Source organism: Chiloscyllium plagiosum, chromosome 40 (genome assembly GCF_004010195.1).
Source record: "Chiloscyllium plagiosum isolate BGI_BamShark_2017 chromosome 40, ASM401019v2, whole genome shotgun sequence".
Classification (NCBI taxonomy): Eukaryota; Metazoa; Chordata; class Chondrichthyes; order Orectolobiformes; family Hemiscylliidae; genus Chiloscyllium; species Chiloscyllium plagiosum.
The window spans coordinates 2,925,136-2,950,872 of record NC_057749.1 but is presented as its reverse complement, the minus strand read 5'-3'; the positions used below and the strand labels follow the sequence as shown (position 1 = coordinate 2,950,872).

Here is a 25,737-nt window from a genome sequence, read left to right as displayed (position 1 = left end):
GAGGTCCTGGGCCTCCTTTACCACCGCTCCCTCACCACCAGACGCCTGGAGGAAGAACGCCTCATCTTCCGCCTCGGAACACTTCAACGCCAGGGCATCAATGTGGACTTCAACAGTTTCCTTATTTCCCCTTCCCCCACCTCACCCTAGTTCCAAACTTCCAGCTCAGCACTGTCCCCATGACTTGTCCTACCTGCCTATCTTCCTTTCCACCTATCCACTCCACCCTCCTCCCTGATCTATCACCTTCATCCCCTCCCCCACTCACCTATTGTACTTCATGCTACTTTCTCCCCACCCTCCTCTAGCTTATCTCTCCATGCTTCAGGCTCACTGTCTTTATTCCTGATGAAGGGCTTTTGCCCGAAATGTCGATTTTGCTGTTCCTCGGATGCTGCTTGAACTGCTGTGCTCTTCCAGCACCACTAATCCAAAATCTGGTTTCCAGCATCTGCAGTCATTGTTTTTACCTTATACACTTAATACCAAGGTCCTGAAGTGTTGCTGAACAAAGAGACCTTGGAGTGCAGGTTCATTGTTCCTTGTAAGTGGAGTCCCAGATAGATAGGATAGTGAAGAAGGTGTTTGGTATGCTTGCCTTTATTGGTCAGAACATTGAGTGTAGGAATTGGAAAGTCATGTTGCAGCTGTGCAGAACATTGGTTCGGTCACTTTTGGAATATTGTGTGCTGTTCTCATCTCCCTCCTATCGGGAGGATGTTATGAAACCTGAAAGGGTTCAGAAAAGATTTACGAGGGTGTTGCCAGGGGTCGAGTATTTCAGTATAGGGAGAGGCTGAATAGGCTGGGGCTATTTTCTCTGCAGCATTGGAGGCTGAGAGCATAAACCTTATAGAGGTTTATAAAAGCATACATGAGGGGCATACATTGGGTAAATAGGCAAGGTCTTTTCTTCAGGGTGGGAGAGTCCAAAACTAAAGGTTTAAGGTGCGAGGGGAAAGACATAAAATGGACCTAAGGGAAAACTTTTTCACACAGCCAGTGGTGCATGTATGGAATGAGCTGTCAGAGGAAGTGGTGGAGTTTGGTACCATTACAACAGTTAAAAGGCATCTGGATGGGAATATGAATAGGAAGGGTTTAGAGGGATATGGGCCAAATACTGGCAAATGGAACTAGATTTATATAGGATATCTGGTCAACATGGACAAGTTGGACTGAAGGGTCTGCTTATGTGGTGTATGTCTCTGTGACTCTATGATTCTCAGTTTTTTTAAAAAAAGCTTCTGTAATCTCTAGTTTTTCATTCTTGGAACTATTTTCATAAGTATTTTCTGCATCCTCTCTTAAGCATTCACATCCTTCCTAATGAAGTGCCAAGAATTGGACACGGTACTCCAGCAGTTGAGTTCCTCACTCCAAGCTGTGTTTTTTTCACCTTCTGAAAAGAGTATTGCTTTTTATTCCATACATAAACATAATTGTTGGTTCATGATACTTTTTCTTCAGTCTCCTGATCTTGACATCATCTGCTAATGTTCCTCTGTTTGATAATGCTTTCAATATGTAGTTGGAGTTGATCCATATTACAAGTAGTTCCAACATTGCACTAAGTCTCAGTCAATTAATCATTCTCGACCCTTTACTATAATTATGTAACTATGAATTTAAGTTGTTGACTAATCTATGTCTGTTATGCTTTTAAATAATCAATGTAGAATAGAGTGTAGACTATTTCACCATTGAATAAGTAGATGTCAGAGTACAAAGACATCAGTCCTTGACAGATTGGGTTTGGAATTACTTAGAGTGGTATGTCTAACTTAAGAGTAGCTGCCTGACAAAGGAGCAACGCTCTGAAAGTTTGTACTTCCAAATAAACCTGTCGGTCTTTGTCCACCCCTGTCCAACACTGGCACCTCTAAATCATAAGAGTGTGTTGGTTCTTGGGTACCAGCTCTGTATTGCTAGATCACACTGGCCACCTTAACAAAAATGTTATTCTGTCATATAGCACTGACCAAAAATAACTGGAACTTATCTTAAAACTTTATTCAGATTTTATGGCTTTACAGTGAACTATATTTAGCACTACTTCAGAAGTTTCAATTCACAAAATGTTGAGAGTGAAATTTGACTTGAACAGAGATATAATGCATTGCATCTGCCATTTATTACATGCCCCATTTTCCGAACCACTGACTTAGATGCACAAAATATCAATGGAGTACACAGCTGGCAGCAGACACAATAACAGTCCATCCTAGTCAAATTTCACCCTCGTCTCCTTCAGGCAATGGAAATATTTGATATACCGTATTGTAGTTTCTTGGACAGACTGTAGACTTACAGATTACTTTACTACTGCAAACTGTTGTAAGTATTTTATTCTACATCAACTGACAATATGAAGAAATTATATTCAAGTCAGGTTTTGATTTTTTTGTGACTATTACTCTATATTTTTGCCAGTTTACTCTAGGTAATGTATAATCTTTACTTCAAGGGAAGCCTTTCCCTGGGTTTTTTCATTGTTGCTATGAACCAGTAATGAGAAGGTACAAGACCATCTGGGATGATTCGCCTCATGATTATTACATTGTCTGTGAAGAAGCACCTATATAAAGGTTTTTATTAACATAAAGCTAGTAGTGACTCACTGAAACAAATGTGGTAATGTAGTCAGTATATGGAAAATTTGAAGCCCTGGACTCTTTTCAGTTTCATTCTGTTGTGATTGGAAACTTGGTAGTATGAGGATAGACACTCAGGCATAACATGGAGATTCAATGTACTTTCCCAAGTTAGCACCTGCTAGGTTACATTTTTAAGCTCTTCCAGCATATATCCACCATAATTACAGCCACCAGTCATAGAGTCATAGAGATGTACAGCATGGAAACAACCCGTCCATGCCGACCAGATAGCCCAATCCCATCTAGTCCCACCTGCCAGCACCCGGCCCATATCCCTCCAAACCTTTCCTATTCATATACTCATCCAAATGCTTCATAAATGTTGCAATTATACCAGCCGCCACCACTTCAAAGTCTGTGAGAAGATTTGTAGCTCCGGTGATCTTTGTTGTGGTTCTGTTCGCCGAGCTGGGAATTTGTGTTGCAGAAGTTTCATCCCCTGTCTAGGTGACATCCTCAGTGCTTGGGAGCCTCCTGTGAAGCGCTTCTGTGATCTTTCCTCCGGCATTTGTAGTGGTTTGAATCTGCCGTTTCCGGTTGTCAGTTCCAGCTGTCCGCTGCAGTAGCCGGTATATTGGGTCCAGGTCGATGTGCTTATTGATTGAATCTGTGGATGAGTGCCATGCCTCCAGGAATTCCCTGGCTGTTCTCTGTTTGGCTTGTCCTATAATAGTAGTATTGTCCCAGTCGAATTCATGTTGCTTGTCATCTGTGTGTGTGGCTACTAAAGATAGCTGGTCGTGTCGTTTCGTGGCTAGTTGGTGTTTATGGATGCGGATCGTTAGCTGTCTCCCTGTTTGTCCTATGTAGCCACACGCGCAGATGACAAGCAACATGAATTCGACTGGGACAACACTACTATTATAGGACAAGCCAAACAGAGAACAGCCAGGGAATTCCTAGAGGCAAGGCACTCATCCACAGATTCAATCAATAAGCACATCGACCTGGACCCAATATACCGGCTACTGCAACGGACAGCTGGAACTGACAACCGGAAACGGCAGAGACAAATCACTATAAATGCAGGAGGAAAGATCACAGAAGTGCTTCACAGGAGGCTCCCAAGCACTGAGGATGTCACCTAGACAGGGGATGAAACGTCTGCAACACAAATTCCCAGCTCAGCGAACAGAACCACAACTCCACCACTTCCTCTGGCAGCTTATTCCATATATGTACCACCCTCTGTGTGAAAAAGTTGCCCCATTAGTCTCTTTTATATCTTTGCCTTCTTACCCTAAACCTTTGCCCTCTAGTTCTGGACTCCCTGACCCCAAGGAAAAGACTTTGTCTATTTACCCTATCCATGCCCCTCATAATTCTGTAAACTTCTATAACGTCACCCCTCAGCCTCCGATGCTCCAGGGAAAACTGCCCAAGTCAAATAAAGGAAGGGATGAGGAACCAGGTGAAGGTGGCAGAAGAATGGAAATTGGAATTAAACATTAATTTTTCTAAGACAAAAACAGAAATCGCTGAATAATCCCAACACACCAGCAGCATCTGTGGAGAAAAACCAGAGTCAACGTTCCAGGTTGAGTCACTCCCCCCAGAACTTCCTCTGAGGAAGGGTCATGCGACCCGAAACTCCAAATCTGATTTCTCTACACAGACACCGTCAGACCTGCCGAGCTCATCCAGCAAGCTCTATCTCCATCTCTGATTTATAGCATCTGCAGTTCTTTCAGCCTTTATTAATTTTTCCAATTCTCAATGAAAGCATGAAGCAGCATTGATGACATCACTGATGTATCAGAGAAAGAGTTATTGGTGGGGCCTGAGTAGGACTGGACCAGGGGATATTTCACATACCCCACAAAGAGACCAGTTTGGCTGTACCCATAAATACACTTTGACTTGGAGAAAATGACATGAGTCAAAGGAGAAGCTGTCCAAAGTGAGAACAAGCTCAGCCAGGGGAGCAATGGGGAATGGGTACTGCTCATGCCTTTTGAAGGAGGAAGCTGGTAGCCTTTAGACTCTCCTGATAGAATATGGATGTGTAGAGGAATTGAACATTCATAGTGAAGGCCAAAAAAACTGGGAACTATAGAACTGACCCAAATGTCAGAAGAATCACAAATGTAGGTGGGAAGAGAGTGAATAAGGATGGAAAAAAATTGAGTCAAGATAAAAGAGACATAAATTCAGTGTGAAAGGAACTAAGGCAACTGATGTTATACCAGTCTTTCTCGATGGAGAGATCAAGTCCGAATGAAGGTTGAATATTGGAAGTGGAGGAAAGGGTCCGTGAAGTGGGGACAGGATTATTGTCCAAAGAAGCAGGCATGAAGGTGAAGATGATGGAAAAAAAGACTGTTCAACATCATTTCATGCCAAATTTTATTAGGTGGGCTGTAAATTGATAAAACTAAATCCTTTGCTGAATGCATATCATTCAGTATCAGAGGGGAAGGTCACTGGGTATTATGAATACATGTACGGGATGGGGATTAGAAGGGATGGAGTTGGAAGTGAATTAAACAATTCAAATAAAAATAAAACATTGTTGAAATCAGAAATTAAAAACAGGAATTGCTGAAGAAACTCAACAGGACCAGCAGCATCTGTGGGCAGACGAAAGCAATTAGCCTTCTGAGTCCAGTATGACTTCTTTAGAACCAAATGCAGTTTGTCTTGTAAAAGTGCACAAGGGTGCACACATTCTTTTACCACGTGGACATACAAAGCAAACAAATAAAGTGAATAACAAATTTGGAAAAATAAGAAAATAAAAATATGTTATGAAGTGTGATTTCTAATGTAATGGAGGAGCAGAGAGTTCTCAAAGTATAAATAATGAGAACATGAAGTGAAAACTACAGGGAAAGAAAGGTTACAAAAACACAAGTGGGCTTCATATTTTTTAAAAGAAAAACCCCAAAGAACAGCAGATGCTGGAATTCAGAAACAAAATTATAAATTGTTGAAAAAAACTCAGGAGGTCCTGAGTTAACGTTTAGGTCCAATGATCTGAAGAAGAGTGTGGACCTGAAATGTTCTGAAGAAGTGGGCGGCACGGTGGCACAGTGGTTAGCACTGTTGCCTCACAGCGCCAGAGACCCGGGTTCAATTCCCGGCTCAGGCGACTGACTGTGTGGAGTTTGCACGTTCTCCCCGTGTCTGCGTGGGTTTCCTCCGGGTGCTCCAGTTTCCTCCCACAGTCCAAAGATGTGCAGGGTCAGGTGAATTGGCCATGCTAAATTGCCCGTAGTGTTAGGTAAGGGGTAAATGTAGGGGTATGGGTGGGTTGCGCTTCGGCGGGTCGGTGTGGACTTGTTGGGCCGAAGGGCCTGTTTCCACATTGTAATGTAATCTAATCTAATCTAAGTGTCATTAGACCCAAAATGTTAATTCTATTTTCTCTCCACAGATGCTGCCAGACCTGCTGAATCTTTCCAGCAAATTGTATTTTGGTTCATAATTTTATATTTAGAGACACTGAAAACAAAGCTGCGGAAGTGATATTGATTTTCAATGGGACTTGGTTTAATGTCAGTGGGAATATTATACCATGATGAGAACTTTGAAGACATGCTTGAAAAACAGAACTTCCTGTGGGAATGGAGCATGTTAAGGAAATATGAACAAAGCTTTTCAGAACTGATAGTTTTGAGAAGGTAAATACTGAAAAAATATTTTTAATAGTTTCAGACTTACAAGGAGTCATCGACGAGGAATTATTGAAAGAAGAACGAACAAGGAAATTAGAACTGGTTATGTTGTAACCTAGAATGTATTCCCTCAAGTGGTGTATCAAGACAAAGAAACTGCTCTGTACTGTCCCTTCTGAAAGCAGACAGGTGAGTACCACATGCAAAAGTCCCAATGCTATTGACCAACACAAGAAATTGAATGTCCTGTGATCAAGATGCATTCTGTCTGAAGTCAAAAGTGCGATTGTGCAGTTTGCATATTCTCCCCGTGTCTGCATGGGTTTCCTCCAGGTGCTCTGGTTTCCTCCCACAATCCCAAGATGTGCAAGTTAGGTGAATTGCCCATGCGAAATTGCCCATAGTGTTCAGGGATGTGTAGGTCTGGGGTAAATGTAGAGTAGTAGGGAATGGATCTGGGGTGGGTTACTCTTTGGAGGGTCAGTGTGGACTTGTTGGGCTGAGGGGTCTGTTTCCACACTGTAGGGATTCTATGATTCTGGACAAACAAATGAGCAGCCCAGCCAGGAACAGTAGCAATCGCCTCTGAAAATGTAGCTTCAAACTTGACTCAGGGATTCACAAAGTGATAATGCGAGCCAGCACTACACCAGGACATTCATTGACCAGGTCACGGCCCTGATAAAATGCTACAAGGAAAGGTTCCCATGAACTAGGCTAGAGCCAAAGCCTGAGTGGCCATTGCTAAAGAGAAGAATCAGAAAATAGCCACAACATATACACTGTAATGGTTTTCCCTCCTGGAAATGTGAAGCGCTAGCACAGGAGAAGAATTTGGCTGTCCTGTGAGACAGTGACCAATCTTCTTTCTGAATGGTGACCTGGTCCCTAAGTCCATTGTCATGCTGTACCTGTCACACTGAAAGCCACTACAGCCCAGTCAGATATCCATACTGTTGAGATGCCTTCCCACAGTGTGTTGACTTCATCAACTTCTAAATAGATGTAGCTAATTTCCAAAGTAAGTTTCCAGCAATCTTACAGTGTTGCGGATCGGACATATCAAGGCACCAACAAAGAACTCAGACTACTTCACCATCAGCAGGGAGTACGATTCAGTAAGCGTGCAGAAGGTTTGCATCCACATGAACAATTTATTGCACAGCTTTCCAGGATGTTGCCATGATAATTCTATATCCTTCAAGTCAAGACTACCTCAGCAATTCTACCCTATACTCTCACTGCATGGATGGATTCTGGTCAGCAATGTCTACCCTGTGAAAACAGAGCTTCATACTCCATTTGGGATCCACAGACAAAACCTCAGCTCAGTGATATTGACAGCCAGTGTTACACCAGGACTTTCACTAACTAGGTCATGGCCATGCTAAAATACAAATTCTGAAGTCTTGACTATTCTGGTGGAGCTCTTGAATACTCACATGCTAAACTATCCTGGATACCCTTTGCATGCTGTATGCTGCATCTAAGGACAGTGGTTCCTGAAGAGGAGGAGGATGAGGGAGTGCTCACATTTTTGGAGGAGGAGGAACAAGGCAAAGTAAGATGAGGAGGAAAAGAAAGACAGTGAATGAGAAGGGTAAGGGGAATCAAGGCCAAGGAGACTGAAACGTGGGTGGGGAAAGCAGTCTTGCTTCATGGCACACCAGGAAATGTGATGGAAGAGTCCATGCCGGACGAGATTGTCAAAAGGGACTTCCTGATTTAATGGTAATTCAGCTGAGCGATCCCTGAGTAGATGACTGAACACATCTCTGGCAGAGAATAAAGCTTCAGCCGCTACAGAATGTCAATCAAGCCAACATAATTCCCAATACACATTTAGAAGGTCTACCTACTGCAGTATTCACAGCCTTGGTGAGAATCTGATGACATCTGTATATATCATAATTCACAGTTCATGTTAATAGTGTATAAAACATTGCATAAATCAATTTCATTATTTTAAAATTCTTATCTATCCAAATGTTCCAGACAGCACTGTGATCTACTCAGCCTTCTAACAAATACAGTACCCTGCAAGTATAGGTATTCCCATGCAGTGGTCACCCTGCTTATGTCTCTATTTATGGTCGTGGGGACCATGGCAGCCAGCCTTGCTATCCAGGGACTCTTTGGGGCCTGTCCTGTGATTGCACTGCTGTATCTCTTCAGAGGAATTTACCATTGATTAGTCTCAATCGCAGACACTCCCCCTGACAAAGGAGTCAAAGTGACAAAGTACTTCTGTTCAGATATGAAATTCTATTAAACCAATCAGTGACATTTCTGAATATCTTTTCCAAATTGGCTACAAAGAAAATAAATGCTCACTGTACGTTATGCAGAGAGATGTTTGTATGTTCTGATTGTGGGTGGGGAGAAAACAACTAGTATATCTGGAAACTTGCAGAAACACATAACCAAATCAGAAGCACATTATCACAACATTCAAGGATATGGGTCAAGTGCAGGAAATTGGAATCAGTGCACTTTTAGTGGTAGTTATGTAGACTCAATGGATTGAAGGGCCTTTTCTGCATTGCATGAATCTATGAATCTACATTGGAACAGGTTAAAAATTCCACTTTGCAGATAATCAATCAGCACTGATGAATATTTTACTCAATATTGTATCACGATATTCTAATAACACAATGCATAGATTTCAAATAAACATACTCACCCTCGAACCATACTTGTAGATACACATGATTTCAATGTCATGTGGGTGAGTACTACCTTGTGAAATAGCTATAGGTGCATGGAATTTTCATCAAATGAGAGTTGTTCAAATTGATGTTAGGAGAATCTAACAAAGATCAAAGGGTAGCTTAGCCATACCACAAAAGTCAAATTTGTAGATGACACTAAAACAGGTAGAAAAGTAAGTTGCAAAGAAATAGTAAGAAATTTACAAATGGATATGGATAGTTTAGGTGAATGGGTCATAATTTGTCAAATGAAGTTTAATGTGGATAAATGTGAGGTTAGCAATTTTAGAAAGACAGTTAGAAAGGCAACTTATCATCTGAATGGAGAGAAACTTCATAGCCCTTTGATACAGAGGGATTAGTGCCCTTGTGCATGGATTTTATAAAACGAGTATGTAGGTACAGCAGGTAATAAGGAAGGCAAATGGAATTTTGGCATAAATTATTAAAGGAATAGAGCATAGAAGTAGGGAAGTGTTGCTGCAACTGTACAAGGCATTAGTGAGACTGTACCTTAAGAATTGCCTACAATTTTGCTCCTCTCACTTGAGGAGGCATGCAGTCGTATTGTAGGCAGTTCAGGAGAGACTGCCTACAATACGACTGCATTACTAGATTGATTCCAGAGAAGATGGATTTGTATGAGCAGTTTAAGCCGGTACTCTCTGCCATTTAAAAGAATGACAACGCTAATTGAAGTATATTAGATGCTAAAGGGGAATGACAAAGTAGATGTAGAAAGGATATTTCCTCACATGAAGCAATCTAGAATGAGAGGTCACACTTTTAGGATAAGGGTTAGCAGATTTAAAACAGGGACAAGGAGAAATACCTTCTATGAAAGGGTCATGAATTTGTGAAATTCATTATCCTAGAATATGGCGAATGCTGGAACATTATGAGAATTTAAGGAGGAAATAGGTGAAGTTTTTACTAGTAATTGGTTGAAAGGTTACAGAGAGTGGGCAAGAAAGTGGAGTTGAGGCTAAGATGAGATCAGTCATGATCATAAAAAAGGCAGAGCAGGCTGGAGGGGATGAACTGCTTACTCCTGCTCCTAGTTCTTATGTTTTAGAAATATGTTTGTATGTTAATTGAAGTTTGCCATGTACGAAGCCAATTTTGGTCAACTTTTAATGGTTTAAAACAGGAAGAGCAGTATATTATCATTTAATGCAAAATAAAGCAGTTGCTGGAAATCTGAAACAAACACAGAAAATGCTGCAGAAACTCACCAGGTCTTACTGGGCTCAAAACATGAATTCAGTTTCTCTCTCCACAGATGCTGTCAGACTTGCTGAGTTTCTTCAGCATTCTCTGTGTTTGTTTGTGGTAGTTTATCATTTACATTTAATTTTATATAATTTCAATAGACTTGTTTTTAAGATGCAGGTTTACATAGTTCACCAGAGATGTCTCAGGTTATTCATTTCATATTTTACGGAAACCAGTTCGAGGCAACAATTAAAAATAATGAACATGGTAGCGACAACTGTATTAATGATACTACCACTCTTCACAGGAAACTGAGGGGCCAACTTTGTCTTGAAGCACAGAAAGAGATTAACAGAAATTGAATGAGGTCATGTTTACTCAGCATAGTTTGGGAAACAAAGTAAGTATTTAAGAAATTTTCGTCATTGTAATTAAGAAAGCATTGAATGTCTTCTCTAAGCTACTAGGAATATAAACCATGATCTGTGTTTAGTTGATTAATATATGGGAAATACTTACATTCTCATGGTTGCTTTATTGTTTTCATTGAAACAAAACAACTTAAATTTAAAGGCTAAATGCCAAAAACTTCCTAAACCAGAAACAAAGTGCAGACATGAAGTCCGTGTATGAAATGCTTATTAAATGAGTCACTCAAGTTTATTATTGTGCCATACTTACAATTAAATAAATACAGCATGCAATAAAAATGTAGCAAGAGTAAGATTTGAAATAAAGTCTGCATTTAATTTTCTCTTAGAAACTATCTGGGACTTGAACAATCTCTCAACACTCAGAAGTTATTTGATTGCATATTTTGTTTACTGCTTAAATGTTGATGTGCTTGGGTGAAATAAACTGTGTACACAACTTTAAAGTTTGAATGACTATACGTTCGTTAGTGCTTGTCAAATTGTTTGTGAGAACATGTTCTCAAATAAATTAATTGATTCCCTGCTCCCTGTGAGGTATTGTGCTGCTTAATGAATGACAGGGTAGGCAATGGCACAGTGGTAATGTCATTGGACTGAAATATAGAATCTCAGGCTAATGCTCTGGGGACATGAGTTTGAATTATACCTGGCAGATGGTTAAATCTGGAATTAAAAGCTAGACTAACGGCGATTGTTGGAAAAACCCATCTGGTTCTCAATGCCATTTAGGGAAGGAAATCTCTCATCCTTCTGCTTACATGTGATTACTGCATGGCCAAAGGGTTTGGTTGGCTGGACAGCTGCTTAGTGATGCAGAGTGTGGCCAATAGTGTGGGTTCAATTCCCACACTAGCTGAGGTCAACATGAAGGATTCACCCTGTCAGTCTTTCCTCTCACCTTAGGTGACCCTCAGATTAAATTACCATCAGTCGTCTCTTTCACTTCATCTCAAATGGGAAACAGTCCTATGTTTTGGTAAGACAATGGTGACTTTCCTTTTTGATTCCAAATGCACAGTTGACTCTTAATTGCCCTCTGAAATGGCTCTAACAAGCCACTCAAATAAAGGGTCAATGAAGGCGGGCAATAAATAAGAGGTCTAGCCAGTGACACCTAAATCCCATGAATACATTCTTTTTCCGTGTGCTTCCTTGTTGGGAGTACAGGATTGGTGGATTTACTCAATAAACATTAAGGAAAATGGCCACAAATGCTGAAAGCAGATCACAAGATTCACCAGATGATTTTGTGCTTGAGTCTCAGACTTAACATTTTGCTTTTTTTAGCTTTTGCTAGTTTTCAGCTAGCAATAAAATCATTATTTTCTTATAACGAGATCATGTACTGGTCGAGCCACATGATTTGGGAGAAATACTAAATGAATATTTCGTGTCAGTTTTTACTGTGGAGAAAGACATGGAGGCTAGGGAATTCAGGGAAATAAATACTGATATCTTGAAAACAGTCTACATTACAGAGGAGGTGGTGCAGGAGACCTTAAAAAACAAAGGTGGGCAAATCTTCAGGGAACTGATCAAGTGTACTCCAGGACACTGTGGGAAGTTGAGAAGAAATCGCAGGACCTCTAGCAGAGATATTTAAACCACCTATAGCAATGGGTGAGGTGTTGGAGAACTGGAGAGTGACTAATATTGTGCCTTTATTTAAGAAAGGCCACAAGGAGAAGCCTGGGAACAAGTTTGACATCAATGGTGAGTAGGTTTTTGGAAGGGATTCTGAGATATAGGTTTTACATGTGTTTGGAGAAGCAGGGACTGTTTACGAATAGTCAGCGTTGGTTTGTGCATAGGAAATTGTGTCTCACACACTTGGTTGCACTTCTTGAGGACATAACCAAAAAGGTTGATGAGGGTAGAACAACAAACATCGTCTCCACGGACCTCAGCAAAACCTCTGATGAGGTTCCTCATGGTAGCTAATTAGTAAAGTCAGATCGCACGGAATTCAGGGAGAGCTTGTCAATTGAATACAAAATTGGCTTGATGGTAGGAGACAGAAGGTGATGGTGGAGGGTTATTTCTTGGACTGGAGGCCTGTGACCAGCAGTGTTCTGCACGGTTCGGTAGCGGGTCCACTGTAGATTGTCATTTATATAAATAATTTGGATAACAATATAGGAGACATGGTTAGTAGGTTTGCAAATGAGACCAACACTGGTGACAGTGAAGAGTTAAGATATCCAAAGGGATCTTGATCAATTGGGTCAATGGGCTGAGGAGTGACGGATGGAGTTTATTTTGGATTATTATGAGGTATTGTATTTTGGTAAACCAAAGACAGGACTTATACAATTAATGGAAGGGCCTTGGGTAGTACTGTAGAACAGGAAGACCTGGGGATTCATAGAACATAAATCTTTGAAATTTATGTCACAGGTAGATAGAATGGTTAAGAAGGCAGTTAGCAGACCGTTGAGTATCGAAGTTGGGATGTCATGTTGAGGTTGTACAGGACATTGGTGAGGCCTCTTATGGAATACTGTGTGCAGTCCTGGTTGCCCTTTTACAGGAAAGATATTATTGAACTGGAGAGAGCTTGGAAAAGATTTACCACGATGTTGCTGGCAATGGAGGGCTTGAAATATAAAAATATTTTTTCAGCTGCCTCAACTGTTTCCCTCATTTCCCCATGCCTACTGATCTAAATGTTATCTAAGATTCTACATTGACCTAGCCCCGAATACACATCTGGAGCTCAATTCTTGTGCCCTCTCCAAGTTTATTTTGCCCATGAGACCCATTTCTTGCTTCCTCCACTCTACTGTTACTGACTACCCAACTGTCTTCCTTGTTTCTCACTTAAATGTTGGTGTTAAAGCTTTTCTCTCTCCATGATTGCTCCTCCTTTCTTCAAATCACGTCATAATACACTTCTTTTTTAAAATAAAATTGACTCACAATCTTTGAAAACAACCACTCCAGTCCTACAATCTTACTTTTTAAATTTTGGCCTCTTGTACATCATCAATTTCCTCTGCCCTTCCATGGTGCTATGTGTTTGGGTATCCAGGTCTTAAGCTCTAGAATTCCCCAATTAAGTCTTCCAAATCACTCCTTCATTATACCACTTGAAACCGAGGAAGTGTTTTATCAACTCTCCTAGTGCCCTATAATGTGGCTGGGTGTCAGATGTCTCTGACAATGCCTCTTTTACTGAGCTGTACAATATCAGGTTCATGTCTGATTGTGGTTTCACGCAATGCCCACACAAGTACAAATGGGAATTGGTGGATAATAAATAGGAGCTTGAACTTTGGAGTAATGAAGCAGGCCACTCCTACTCTGACTGAGATCACTTGTTCTAACTTGGCACAGGCAAACATTCAACCATGTGACCATATTAGATTGCAGGGATGTTCAATGTTACATTTGCAAATTGTTCATGCTTAATCCAAGTACACAGCAATTCAATGTTTCACTTGGAACATTGAGTCAATTCATAAATGGAAAAAAGCAATCATGAACCTGTGTGATAAGACAGAGAAACAGTCAGACACAATGGAAATTTACTTTGCTCAGTAAGTCCAATTCCTTACTATAACAGTGACTTTACTTAAAAAAGTACTTCCTTTACTGTAACACTCTTGTTTGACAACACTGAGGTCATGAAAAGCACTGTGTAGTAACAAGTCACTTTATTTTTGTCTTTGTTTCAAAAAAGAAGTGTGATTTCGAACTCAACACAGAATTCATAACGTTTTCCTTTCGTTTCCACAATCTTGCCCACCATTCAAGTCAACAGAAAAATAAACTTGGTTTGATGACTGCAAATGCAGAAAACTCCCAGCATCACTTTTTTTTTATATTTTAAAAATGGTGAGTAGGGAAACTTCATGTGATAATCAAATTTATCAATGTAAACCAAAATATATAAAATTGTCTTAAAATAAGAATCACATTGGAGACTCAAAACTCCACTTCTCAAACCACAGATACAGCCAGGCCTATTGAGTATTTCCAGCACACTCTGTTTTTATTACTGATCTCCAGCTTCCATTATATTTTTTCGGTAGAAATTTACTAGAATGGTTTCAGGAATGAGGCAGTGCTGTCAGGTGGATAAACTGGTGAAGTTAAGAGCAGAGACGATGAAGAGAAAATTTGTTAGACATGTTTAAAATTATGAAGAATTAAGGTAAAGTTAATAAGCAGAAACTGCTTCCAAAGGCCAAAGGCTTTAGTAAAGAAATGGCCTAGATTTGTGGAAATGACAAAAGAACCAGAAGTGACATAGGAGTTTTAACAAGAAAAAAAGATTAGTGTTTAGAATACACTGCTTGAGATGCTTGTGGATACAGATTCAGCAGTATGCTTTGAAAATAAATTAAGCAAATACTTGAAGGAAAATTGCAGGAATGTGAGGAAAGAGAAGAGTGGAAATGTACTGCTCCTTAAAAGAGACTCAATGGGCTGAATGGCCTTGTATGCTGTGCTACACCATACTAGAACTTTTCAATTAAGTTCCAAAGGGTCACTGGACTGCTCCCTCTCCAGATACAGCCAAACTTGCTGCGTTTCTCCAACAATTCTTTTTCGTTTCAGATTTTCATCATCTAGCTCTTTGTTTCATTTTAGAGTTTGTTATTGTCCAGATTTGCTAATGTTTATTATTTAATTTGTTATTTTATTTGTATTATTCTTATATGAAATAATATTTGTATTATTCTTATATGAAATATTTACACATTTATTTATTTCACTAGATTTAATTTTACCCTACTGTACAATAAAAGAAAAGCACTACATTTTCATTAATGCAATAACATGAATGACAACATTAGTGAGACAATGATAAGCACGGACTACCAATATTTAAATATGATTACTTGTTTTAATAGTGATTTGTTCACAGACTACAAATGGTTTTTAAAAATACAAAACACTGACCTAAAATGGCTGCTTTAATCATCTGACCAGGTTGGGAAAGCTGATAAAATGATCACTACACAAGTATCAGTCTGAGCCAAAATTAACAGTGTTATAAAAGGGCACTGAATGTCAGATCTCTACATCCTGGTTCATTCAAAAGGCATTCGACAAGGTGCTGCACAAAAGGCTGCAGTGTAAGATAAAGGTACATGGTGTTATGGACAATGTATTGGCATGGATACAGGATTGGCTAACAAACAGGAAGCAAAGAATGGTGAAAAGTGAGTGATTTTCTGGTTGGAGTTCATTGATTAATGGTGTGCCTCAGGGATCAGTGTTGAGACCACAATTGTTTACCATTTACACTGATACATAGTGTGTCAAAGTTTGTGAATGATAATGAGATGAGTGGTATAGCAAAGAGTGCAGAGGACTCTGGAAGTTTGAAGAGGGATATAAATAGTTTAAGTGGGTGGGCAAAGGTCTGGCAGATAGAGTACAATGTTGATAAATGTGAAGTATCCATTTTGGTAGGAATAACAGTAAAAAGGACTATTATTGGAAGGGTAAAAAATTGCAGCATGCTGTTATGCAGAGGGACCTGGGTGTTTTTGTGAAAGAATTGCAGAAGGTTGGTCTGCAGGTGCAACAGGTAATTAAGAAGGCAAATGAATTTTATCTTTCATTGCTAAAGGGATTGAATTAAAAGCAGGGGGGTTGTGTTGCAGTTGTACAGGGTGCTGGTGAGGTCACACCTGGAGTACTGCATGCAGTTTTGGTCTCCTCACTGGAGAAGGGATGTACAGGCACTGGAGGGGGTGCAGAGAAAGTACATTCTGGAGTTGAGGGGCGTGGTTAATGAGGGGAGACTGAGACTATACTCATTGGAATTTTGAAGAATGAGGGGGAATCTGATAGAAACATATAAAATTGTGAAGGAAACTGGTAAGATAAAAGCAGGAGGATGTTTTCTCTGGCAGGTGAAATTAGGACAAGAGGGCATTGCCTCAAAATTAGGGGGAGCAGATTTAGGACTGAATTGAGGAGGAACTTCTTCACCCAGAGGGCTGTCAACTTGTGGAATTCCCTGCCCAGTGAAATAGTTGAGGCTTCCTCATTGAATGTTTTTAAGGCTAAGATAGATAACGTTTTGAACAGTAAAGGAATTAAGGGTTAGGGTTAGAGGGTGGGTAAGTGGAGATGAGGTCACAAAAAGATCAGCCATTATCTTATTGAATGGTGGAGTGGACTTGAAGGGTCAGATGGCCTACTCCTGCTCCTGGTTCTTAAGTATGATTGCCCACCTGGGAAATTCTGTGTCACTGGTCATGGGGTCTGTGGGTCGATGTGTGGCTGATGAGCCCACTTGGCAGGTGTTTCTGGGTGGTGGAATTGCCCCTTAACCTGGAGATCACTGGCATTCCTTTTTCAGATTGCTTTTTCATACTTCATCCTACCAATGGGTGTTCTCAAAATATTGTGCCCCTTCAAATAGGCACTTTCTCCACGTCGGTTTCTTCTGAATGAGGGTCTCCCAAGCAATGACATCTAAGTTACATTTCTTGAGGGAAGCTTTAGAAACACTTCTACTGTCCTCTTCTGGTTTGACTGCCTTCCTTGAGCTGGGTAAAGAGGATTTGCTGTGGAACTCATGTATCCTAAGTACATGGCTGGTTCAATGGAGGTGGTTTCACTATCGGCTGCTGATGTTATTAAGACTGTCCTCCCAGCTGATGCAGAAAATCTGTCTCACACAGCATTGATGGTGTGTCTCAAGAGTTTTGAGGTGGCATCTAAACATAGTCCTAATTTTGAAATCATTTAATTCTCAGAATAGATGGAGGATAACTGCCTTATACCCAAGGATTTTAGTATCAGCACAGATGTCATGGTCATCAAAGACTTGCATCCTTAGGCATCCAAAAGCAGCACTTGCAGACTTACTTGCGGAATTCTAATAATAACGAGTTACCCAATTTAAAAAATAAAACACAACAGCTTTTGAAAACAAAGCCAGAATTAAGCAGTTTGATCATCCTCTGATACTAATGCAGTCATGTTCACATGCAGCAAGACCTACACTTACGGCATTTTGGGCTGAGAAGTAACTTTGGTACCACACAAGTGCCAGGCAATGGCCATCTTCATCAAGAGAAAACCCAACCATCATTCTTTGATTTCAATGGCATCATCACCATTGAATACCTATCAACATCTTAGGAGTTACCATGGACTAGAAATTCAACTGGACTAGCCGTATAATTTCTGTGGCTACATCAGCAAGTCAGAAACTCAATGAGGAGAACACTTCCTGACTCCCTGAGGCATGCTCACCATCTATCATGCACCAAGTCAGGAGAGTGGTGGAATACTTGCCACTTGCTTGGATGAGGGCAGCTCCAATAACAGTTAAGAAATTTGACACCAAACAGGTCAAATTAGGCTGCCTGATTGGCACCAAATCCACAGATATTTAATCCCTCTACCACTTTGTGGTAGAGATGCACTGCAGAAATTCACCAATGCTTCCTAGACAGCACCTTCCAAACCCAAAATGCTGTCTAAAAAATCATCCTGTGAAAATTAGAAATAAGAAAGGAAAGATCACCTTGATGGTGTACTATCAGTTCCCCAATAGACAGAAATTATGAAACAAATATGTGGAGAGTTTTCAGATATATGTAAACATAATAAGAGTGTAATAATGGGGGGATTTTAATTTTCCAAACATTGACTGGGTTACCATAGTGTTAAAGGTTTGGATGGTGAAGAATCTGTCAAACATGTTCAAGAAAACTTTCTTTATCAATATGTGGATGTGCCTACTAGAGAAGGAGCAAAACTTGACCTTCTTTTGACCAATAAAGCAGGCAGATGACTGAAGTGAAAGTAGGGGAACACTTTGGGTCTAACAGTTTTTAAATGATTATAGAAAAGGATAAGACTTCCATAAAAGTTTTAATGCTATGAGACAAGAACTTTCAAATGTTGATTGGAGTAGACTGTTTGCAGATAAAAAGATGTCAGCCAAATAGGAGGCTTTCAAGAGTGAAGGGTAAGGTTGGTAAGATTAAAGAACAATGGATTAATAAAAATGTTGAGGTTCTAGTCAAGAATAAAAGAAAATCATAAATTAGATATCGACAACTGGGTTCAATTAATCAATATAAAGAGTGTCGGGGCATTCTTAAAAAGGAAATCAGGAAGGAAAAGAGGGAAGATGAGATAACATTGGCAGATAAGATTAAGGGTAATTCAAAAGGATTCTCCAAGCATATAAGGAGTAAGAGGGTAGAGCCCCTTAAAAATCAAAGAGGTCACCTTTGTGCTGAACCCCAGAAGGTGGTAGAAATATTAAATTAATATTTTGTGTAAGTTTTTACTGTGGAGAAAAAAATGGAAGTTAGAGAACTTAAGGAAATAAATATTGGTGTTTTAAAAATAGTTCATATTACAGAAGCAGAAATTCAGGAGGTCTTAGAGAATATAAAGAAAGGCTGGTGTGACCTGATCTATTCTATCCTAGATGGATGTGGGAAGTAAGGGAGAAAACTGCAGGGCCCCTTGTTGAAATATCTGAAATATCTATAACTACAGGTGAGATGTCTGATGACTAATGTGCCCTTAAGAAGGGTTATAATGACAAACCAGGGAACTATAGACTAGTGAGTCTGACTTCGATTGTGAGTAAGTGGTTGCAGGTGATTCTAAAAGGTAGAATTTACAGACATTTAGAGGGGCAAAAATTAATATGGGATAGTCAGCATGGTTTTTAGCTAGGAAAATCATGTCCCACAAACTCGATTGAGTTTTTTGAGGAAGTTACTAAAAAGATTGATGAGGGCAGAGCAATAGACGTTGTTTACTTGACTTTAGTAAAGCCTTTGACAAGGTTCTGTGTGGTAGACTTATTAGTAAATTCGATCACATAAGATTCACAGTGAGCTTGCCAATTGGATACAACACTGGCCTAATGGCAGGAGTCAAGAGTGATGGTAGAAGTTTGCTTTTCAGACTGGAGGCCTGTCACTAGTAGTGTACTGAGGGATCAGTTCTGGGTTCTCTTGTTTGTCATTTATACAAATGATATAGATAAAAATAAAGAAGGCATGGTCAGTAAGTTTGTGGACAACACAAAAATTGGTGGCATATGAGACAGCAAAGAAGGTTTTCTAAGATTAGAAAGGGATCTTGATCAAATGTGTCTGAAAATGGCAGATGGAGTTCAATTTGGGTAAATGTGAGGTATTGCATGTTGGTACAATAAATGGGGCAAGACTGATACAATTGGGTAGGGCCTTGGGTAGTGTTGGAGAACAGAGGGTCCCAAGGGTTCAGGTGTATAATTCTTTGAAGTTTGCATCACATATAGTCAGGGTGGTTAAAAAGCCATTTAACACGTCTGCCTTCATTGCTCAGTCCTTTGTGTATAGGAATTGGGATGATATGTTGAGGTTGTACAGGCCATTGTTATAGGAAGGATATTATTAAGCTGGAGAGGGGTCAGAAAAGGGTTTGGAAGGTTTGAGTTATAAAGAAAGGCTGGTTAGGCTGGGAATTTTTTCACTGGAGCGTAGGATGTTGAGAGGTGACCTTATAGAGGTTTATAATATCATGAGGGGTATTGATAGGGCTAACAGTAAGTATCTTTTCCCTAGGATGGGGGATTTCAAGACTTGGGAGCATATTTTTAAGGTGAGAGAAGACAGATTTAAAGAAGACATAAGAGGCAAACGTTTACATAGAGGGTGGTTCATGTGTGTAATGAACTTCCTGAGGCGGTGGTGGAAGTGGGCATAGTTGCAACCTTTAAAAGACGCTTTGACAAGTACACGAATAGGAAAGGTTTGGAGGGATATGGGCCAGGAGTAGTCAGGTGGCACTGGTTTGAGATTATGTTCAGCACGGACTGGTTTGACTGAAGGGTCTGTTTCCGTGCTTGCATGACTCTATGGCAAGGGCAGCAATTACATGGAAATGCCACCACCTACAAGCTCCCTTGAAACTACTCACCACCCTGACTTGGAAATATATTGTCATTCTTTCACTGTTACTGGGTCAAAATCAAGGAATTCCCTCATTGTGTGACCTACAGCAAAGGGACTACAGCAGTTCAAGAAAGCAGCTCAGTGATCAGTGAGCGATGCTAACAGCCGATGAAGGAATTAAAAGAAAACCCTTTGGTGTGTTTAGCTACCCTACTTCCAAACTCTTTTTAAAGTTTATCATCTTTTTAAAATCTGAAGTAACATAATTTATTACCCCTACTCACCAGATCATAACACCGAGTTTAATTTAAGATTAAACGGAGAAAAGGGCTGTTGATTTCAAATGTTAATCATAATTAATAAAGAAGGGTCGTCATTACAGGAGGCTGTTCTGACCACATTTTAAAGGGAAATACATGATAATATCCACTCAGAATATAAGAGGCCAGATATTAATGACATGCAGTCAAACTTAGTTTAGTTAGTCAAGATTGCCCAAAGTGAAAATACATTCAAGGTATTGACCTGTCTGGAAAATTTCAACCATTTTTTGAAGAATACAGCATTATCAAAATGCTCAGGAGCATTCTAAGTGGGGAGCAGAGATGATGATAAGATTTGCAAAAATTTTATGTTAAAGCTGGTAAAACCTTTCATGAACTAAATCATGCCAAGTAGGATAATACAGTAGAAAGAATTGGCAGTTACTTATTTATTTTTTCCTACTACTAATCAAATAATTAGCCTGGAAATATATATTTATATAATGATAAACAATTACTTCCCAACATAAATGAAAAATATCAGTTTGAAATCTACTTGACAGTTCCTTTTATAGATATACCAACTGATGTGCATATCTTACACTATTTCAATTATCAGTAATTTACCCAACTGAATTTAAGAGTTAAAAACAAGTTGGAATTTTGGAAGCTTTATCTATAAAGATCACACTTATAAAATGGCTGCCAAATCTCTCCATGTCGAGAGCGTGGTGCTGGAAAAGCACAGCAGATCAGGTAGGTCCTTGGTGGAGTGGGAGGGGGCGTTAAAGTGTTCAGCCACAGGGTGGTAGGGTTGGTTAGTGCGGGTGTGCCAGAAATGTTCTCTGAAATGATCTGCAAGTTGGTGTCCTATCTGTCCGACGTAGAGGAGACCACATTGGGTGCAACGGATACAATAGATAACGTGTGTGTGTGGAAGTATTGGTAAATTTCTGTCAGGTGTGGAAGAATCCTTTAGGGCTTTGGACAGAGGTGAGGGGGGAGGTGTGGTTGCAGGTTTTGCACTTCTTGCAAAGGGGAAGGTGCCGGGAGTGGGGTGTGGGCTGAAGGGGGGACATGGATCTGACAAGGGAGTCATGAAGGAATGGTCCCTCTGAAATGCAGATAGAGGAGGGGAGGGAAATATATCCCTAGTGGTGGGGTCTGGGATCTCCAGGTGGCTACTTAGCCTGCCTGTACAAACCAATATTGAGAATAAAATTTGACTAAGTTTCCTGATCACTTATGTAGTGCTGCAGATATTCTCACAACCACAATAGGTTTGAACACAATAGTTCAATGGCATCAATCAGTTTTACACCATAAATTGACCAGAGAATCTATAGGTATGGCCGTTTCATTATTTTGACTTGTAAAATCTTAACATGGAAAATTAGTTTCCATGTCAGTCAAAACCCAGTTGATCAAAAAACATAATTCAGCTCAAATTACAGCATTCAAAATTTTAATCATTATGTAGTGAGATCAAGAGTCCAAAGCTAAAATCACTTAAACCCATCTGATTAATCTATCATAAATTGAAAATCCAAAGGTTAAAGTCAAAACAAACTTTACTTGTTATTTTGTAACTTCATTGGGAAATAATTTTACAGAAGAGTCACTGTAAACATTTCAGGTTGTGATCATGTTCTTACCTATTATTAACCCAAAAGTAGTTGCTGATTAATTTTACAGGACAAAAACTGAAACATAACCTTAAAGATGCTTTGTCTCTTTTCAATGCATGATAAAATATTTGTTATAAAGTTTAGGTTTAATCTTACAGTAACGAACTTAACAACAGAAATTGCACATTCATTATATTTGTTTTGTTTCGCTGTATTAAAACTTCCTTTGATGACAAGACATGACATTGTAGATAAAGACATGAGATTTTGGAGCAGAGTTCACATGTTGGGGTGGGGGGGGGGGAGGGTGGTGGCTGGGGGTGTGGGGGGGTGGTGAGGAGGACATTTTCCCATACCTGCACTACCCCCAGCTGAAAGGACAGTGGTCAGCCTGCCCACCTGAGCACCCATTGCCCTGCAGCAATATTACACCAGAGGAGACTTAAACGACTCAGAATATGACTTCTAACCCCAGTTGGATGAAGAGAGTTGCTGGAAAATCTGACTGACTGGAAGCTCTACAGTATCAGTGGGCGGCACGGTGGCGCAGTGGTTAGCACTGCTGCCTCACAGCGCCAGAGACCCGGGTTCAATTCCCGCCTCAGGCGACCGACTGTGTGGAGTTTGCACATTCTCCCCGTGTCTGCGTGGGTTTCCTCCGGGTGCTCCGGTTTCCTCTCACAGTCCAAAAATGTGCAGGTTAGGTGAATTGGCCATGCTAAATTGCCTGTAGTGTTAGGTGCAGGGGTAAATGAAGGGGAATGGGTTTGGGTGGGTGCGCTTCGGCGGGTCGGTGTGGACTTGTTGGGCCGAAGGGCCTGTTTCCACACTGTAAGTAATCTAATCTAATCTAATCTAATCAGCAGCACCCAGGATTGAAAGGTGGCATTAACATACTGTAATCAGTCCTGAAGAAGACTGATGATTTGTGAACTTCAGATATTGGACAGGCTCCCTGGCAAACCAAAGCAAAGAGAGGGGGGCCCTATTTTAGAAGCCAGGGCAGGGGTGATTCTAAAATGGTAGGCACAAACTTTGAAGAGGCTGCATCTGATAGGCACAAGACAGCCTTTCAAAGTAGGTGCCCTTTCCACCTATAGCCAGAAATAGCGGACTGCATAGGGACAGTGCTGGGCTGGCCACCTTGCTTTTGCTTTCTGGTCCCTAAAGCCCAAGGGCAGACAAGATGCCTTATTCTTCTACATTAACATGGAGACAGTTTGAGGATGTCAGGAGGGCTTGCTGTTTTATTTTAGAAGCTGATTACCTTATCCTTAAATATGGAAAATAAAGGACTGTTAGAAATTTTATTAGATATACGGCATTACCAGTAACAATTACATATTTAAAAGTACAACATTTAAATGGATAAAGATGTGTTCTGCAAGTTAAAATTTGCTTACCTGTACAACCAGTTGTTCCTTTCTTCACAGAGTAGCCTAGCTCACAGTGACAAATGAATGATCCTTTGGTGTTCTCACAAGTGCCACTAAGACATATATTTGGATTAAGTTCACATTCATTGACATCTGTGGATCAAAGTTAAAATTAAGTTATAGCATTCATAGCCCTAGGATACTGAATTGTCAATAACTGTTTAGCGAAGTGCTATACGGTTTGAATGATGCACTTCTAAATATTATACAATTCATATAATTACTTTTAGTACTTTCTCATGTACTCAGCCTAACATGTCAGCTGTAATCTTAGGATATTAGCAAGAAAACTCCAACCGAGTCTTACCTAGACAGGTCCTCATATCCTCAGAAGCCATGAATCCATCATAGCAGAGACATCGATATTCTCCAGGTACATTGGCACACTGTCCTCCATCACAAATATCAGGATTATCCTCACATTCGTCAATATCTGGAAGAAAAACAGTAGTTTATGTTGCCATGCTGGAGAGATAGTGGCCAATGTTACCATTTAATATGGTCTGAAGAGATGCCTGAGACTGGAGGAATAAGAGAACAGTTGGTGGACATATTAGTTAAGCGGAGCGAGAGTTTAATAAAATGTAATTAATCCTTACAAAATGTGTGAAATAATTACACAGATGCAGGTTTCTCGTCACCAAGCCTCCCATTATTTACATGTGGGAAGTCCATGATATTGATCCAGCTTCATCAGAGCCAGCTCTCAGAGGGAACTGAACCTCTGACATTCCTGTCTGCCAGGAATCTTTAATTCGACCAGATTAAGAGCCCCAATCAGGAAACCATACCCTGTGATGTCCACCTGGCTGACCTCACTACAATCACTACAGTGTGTATCTGAAGTCTATTTAAATATAGTTACATTCCAGTGTTTAACACACTAGATTAGATTATGTTAGATTAGATTAGATTACTTACAGTGTGGAAACAGGCCCTTCGGCCCAACACCGACCCACCGAAGCGCAACCCACCCAGACTCATTCTCCTACATTTGCCCCTTCACCTAACACTACAGGCAATTTAGCATGGCCAATTCACCTAACCTGCACATTGTTTGGACTGTGGGAGGAAACCGGAGCACCCGGAGGAAACCCACGCAGACACGGGGAGAATGTGCAAACTCCACACAGTCACGTGAGGCAGGAATTGAACCCGGGTCTCTGGCGCTGTGAGGCAGCAGTGCTAACCACTGTGCCACCCACTAATTTAACAGAACAGGTTAATGGTAATATTACTGGATTACTAATCCACAGAACCACCTTGGCATCACAAGTGCACATTGAAATACTTCTTCAACGTTATGAGAGTTTCTCTTTCCACCACCCTTAGAAGCACTGAGTTCCAATTTCCACCACCCCCAGGCAAAAAAAAACACTTCCTTGCATCACTTCTAAATCTTGTGCCCCTTACTTTGAATCTATGCCCCCGGTCACTGATCCTTCCAACAAGGGGAAAGTCTGTTCCTGCCTACCACATTTACGCTACTCATAATTGTATACATCTCAATCATATCCACCCTCAGTCTCCCCTACTCCAAGGAAAGCAATCCCAGTACAGAGGACCCGCGATTATCCGAAGGACATGGGTGGGAGTATTTCATTGGGTTAATTGAATTCTGGATAATGTAATGTCAGATATTCAAGGTTCCTCTGCATATCAAATCTCTCCTCATAACTAAAACTCTCCAGCCCAGATAACATTCTGATAAATCTCCTCTCATTCTCTCCAATGCAATCAAATCCGACCTGTAACATGGATTCCAGGACTGCACACAGTACTCTCGTTGTGGCCTAACCAAAGTTTTATACAGTTCCAGCAGAACTTCCCTGCTATTAAACTCTATGTTGTGACTAATAAAGGCAAATATCCCATATGCCTTCTTAACTAATTTA

General features: G+C 40.4%; 1 protein-coding gene across 1 annotated transcript in view; it reads right to left on the bottom strand.

The window, feature by feature from the left end:
* LOC122542423 (fibrillin-1-like) overlaps positions 1-25,737 on the bottom strand; it is a 598,619-nt gene that overhangs the window by 149,837 nt on the left and 423,045 nt on the right. Inside the window, exons 30-31 of the mRNA XM_043680114.1 lie at positions 24,150-24,275; positions 23,810-23,935 (exon numbers count right to left, since the gene is read on the bottom strand). Of these exons, the coding sequence (XP_043536049.1) occupies positions 23,810-23,935; positions 24,150-24,275 (252 nt within the window). The remainder of the gene's footprint in view (positions 1-23,809; positions 23,936-24,149; positions 24,276-25,737) is intronic.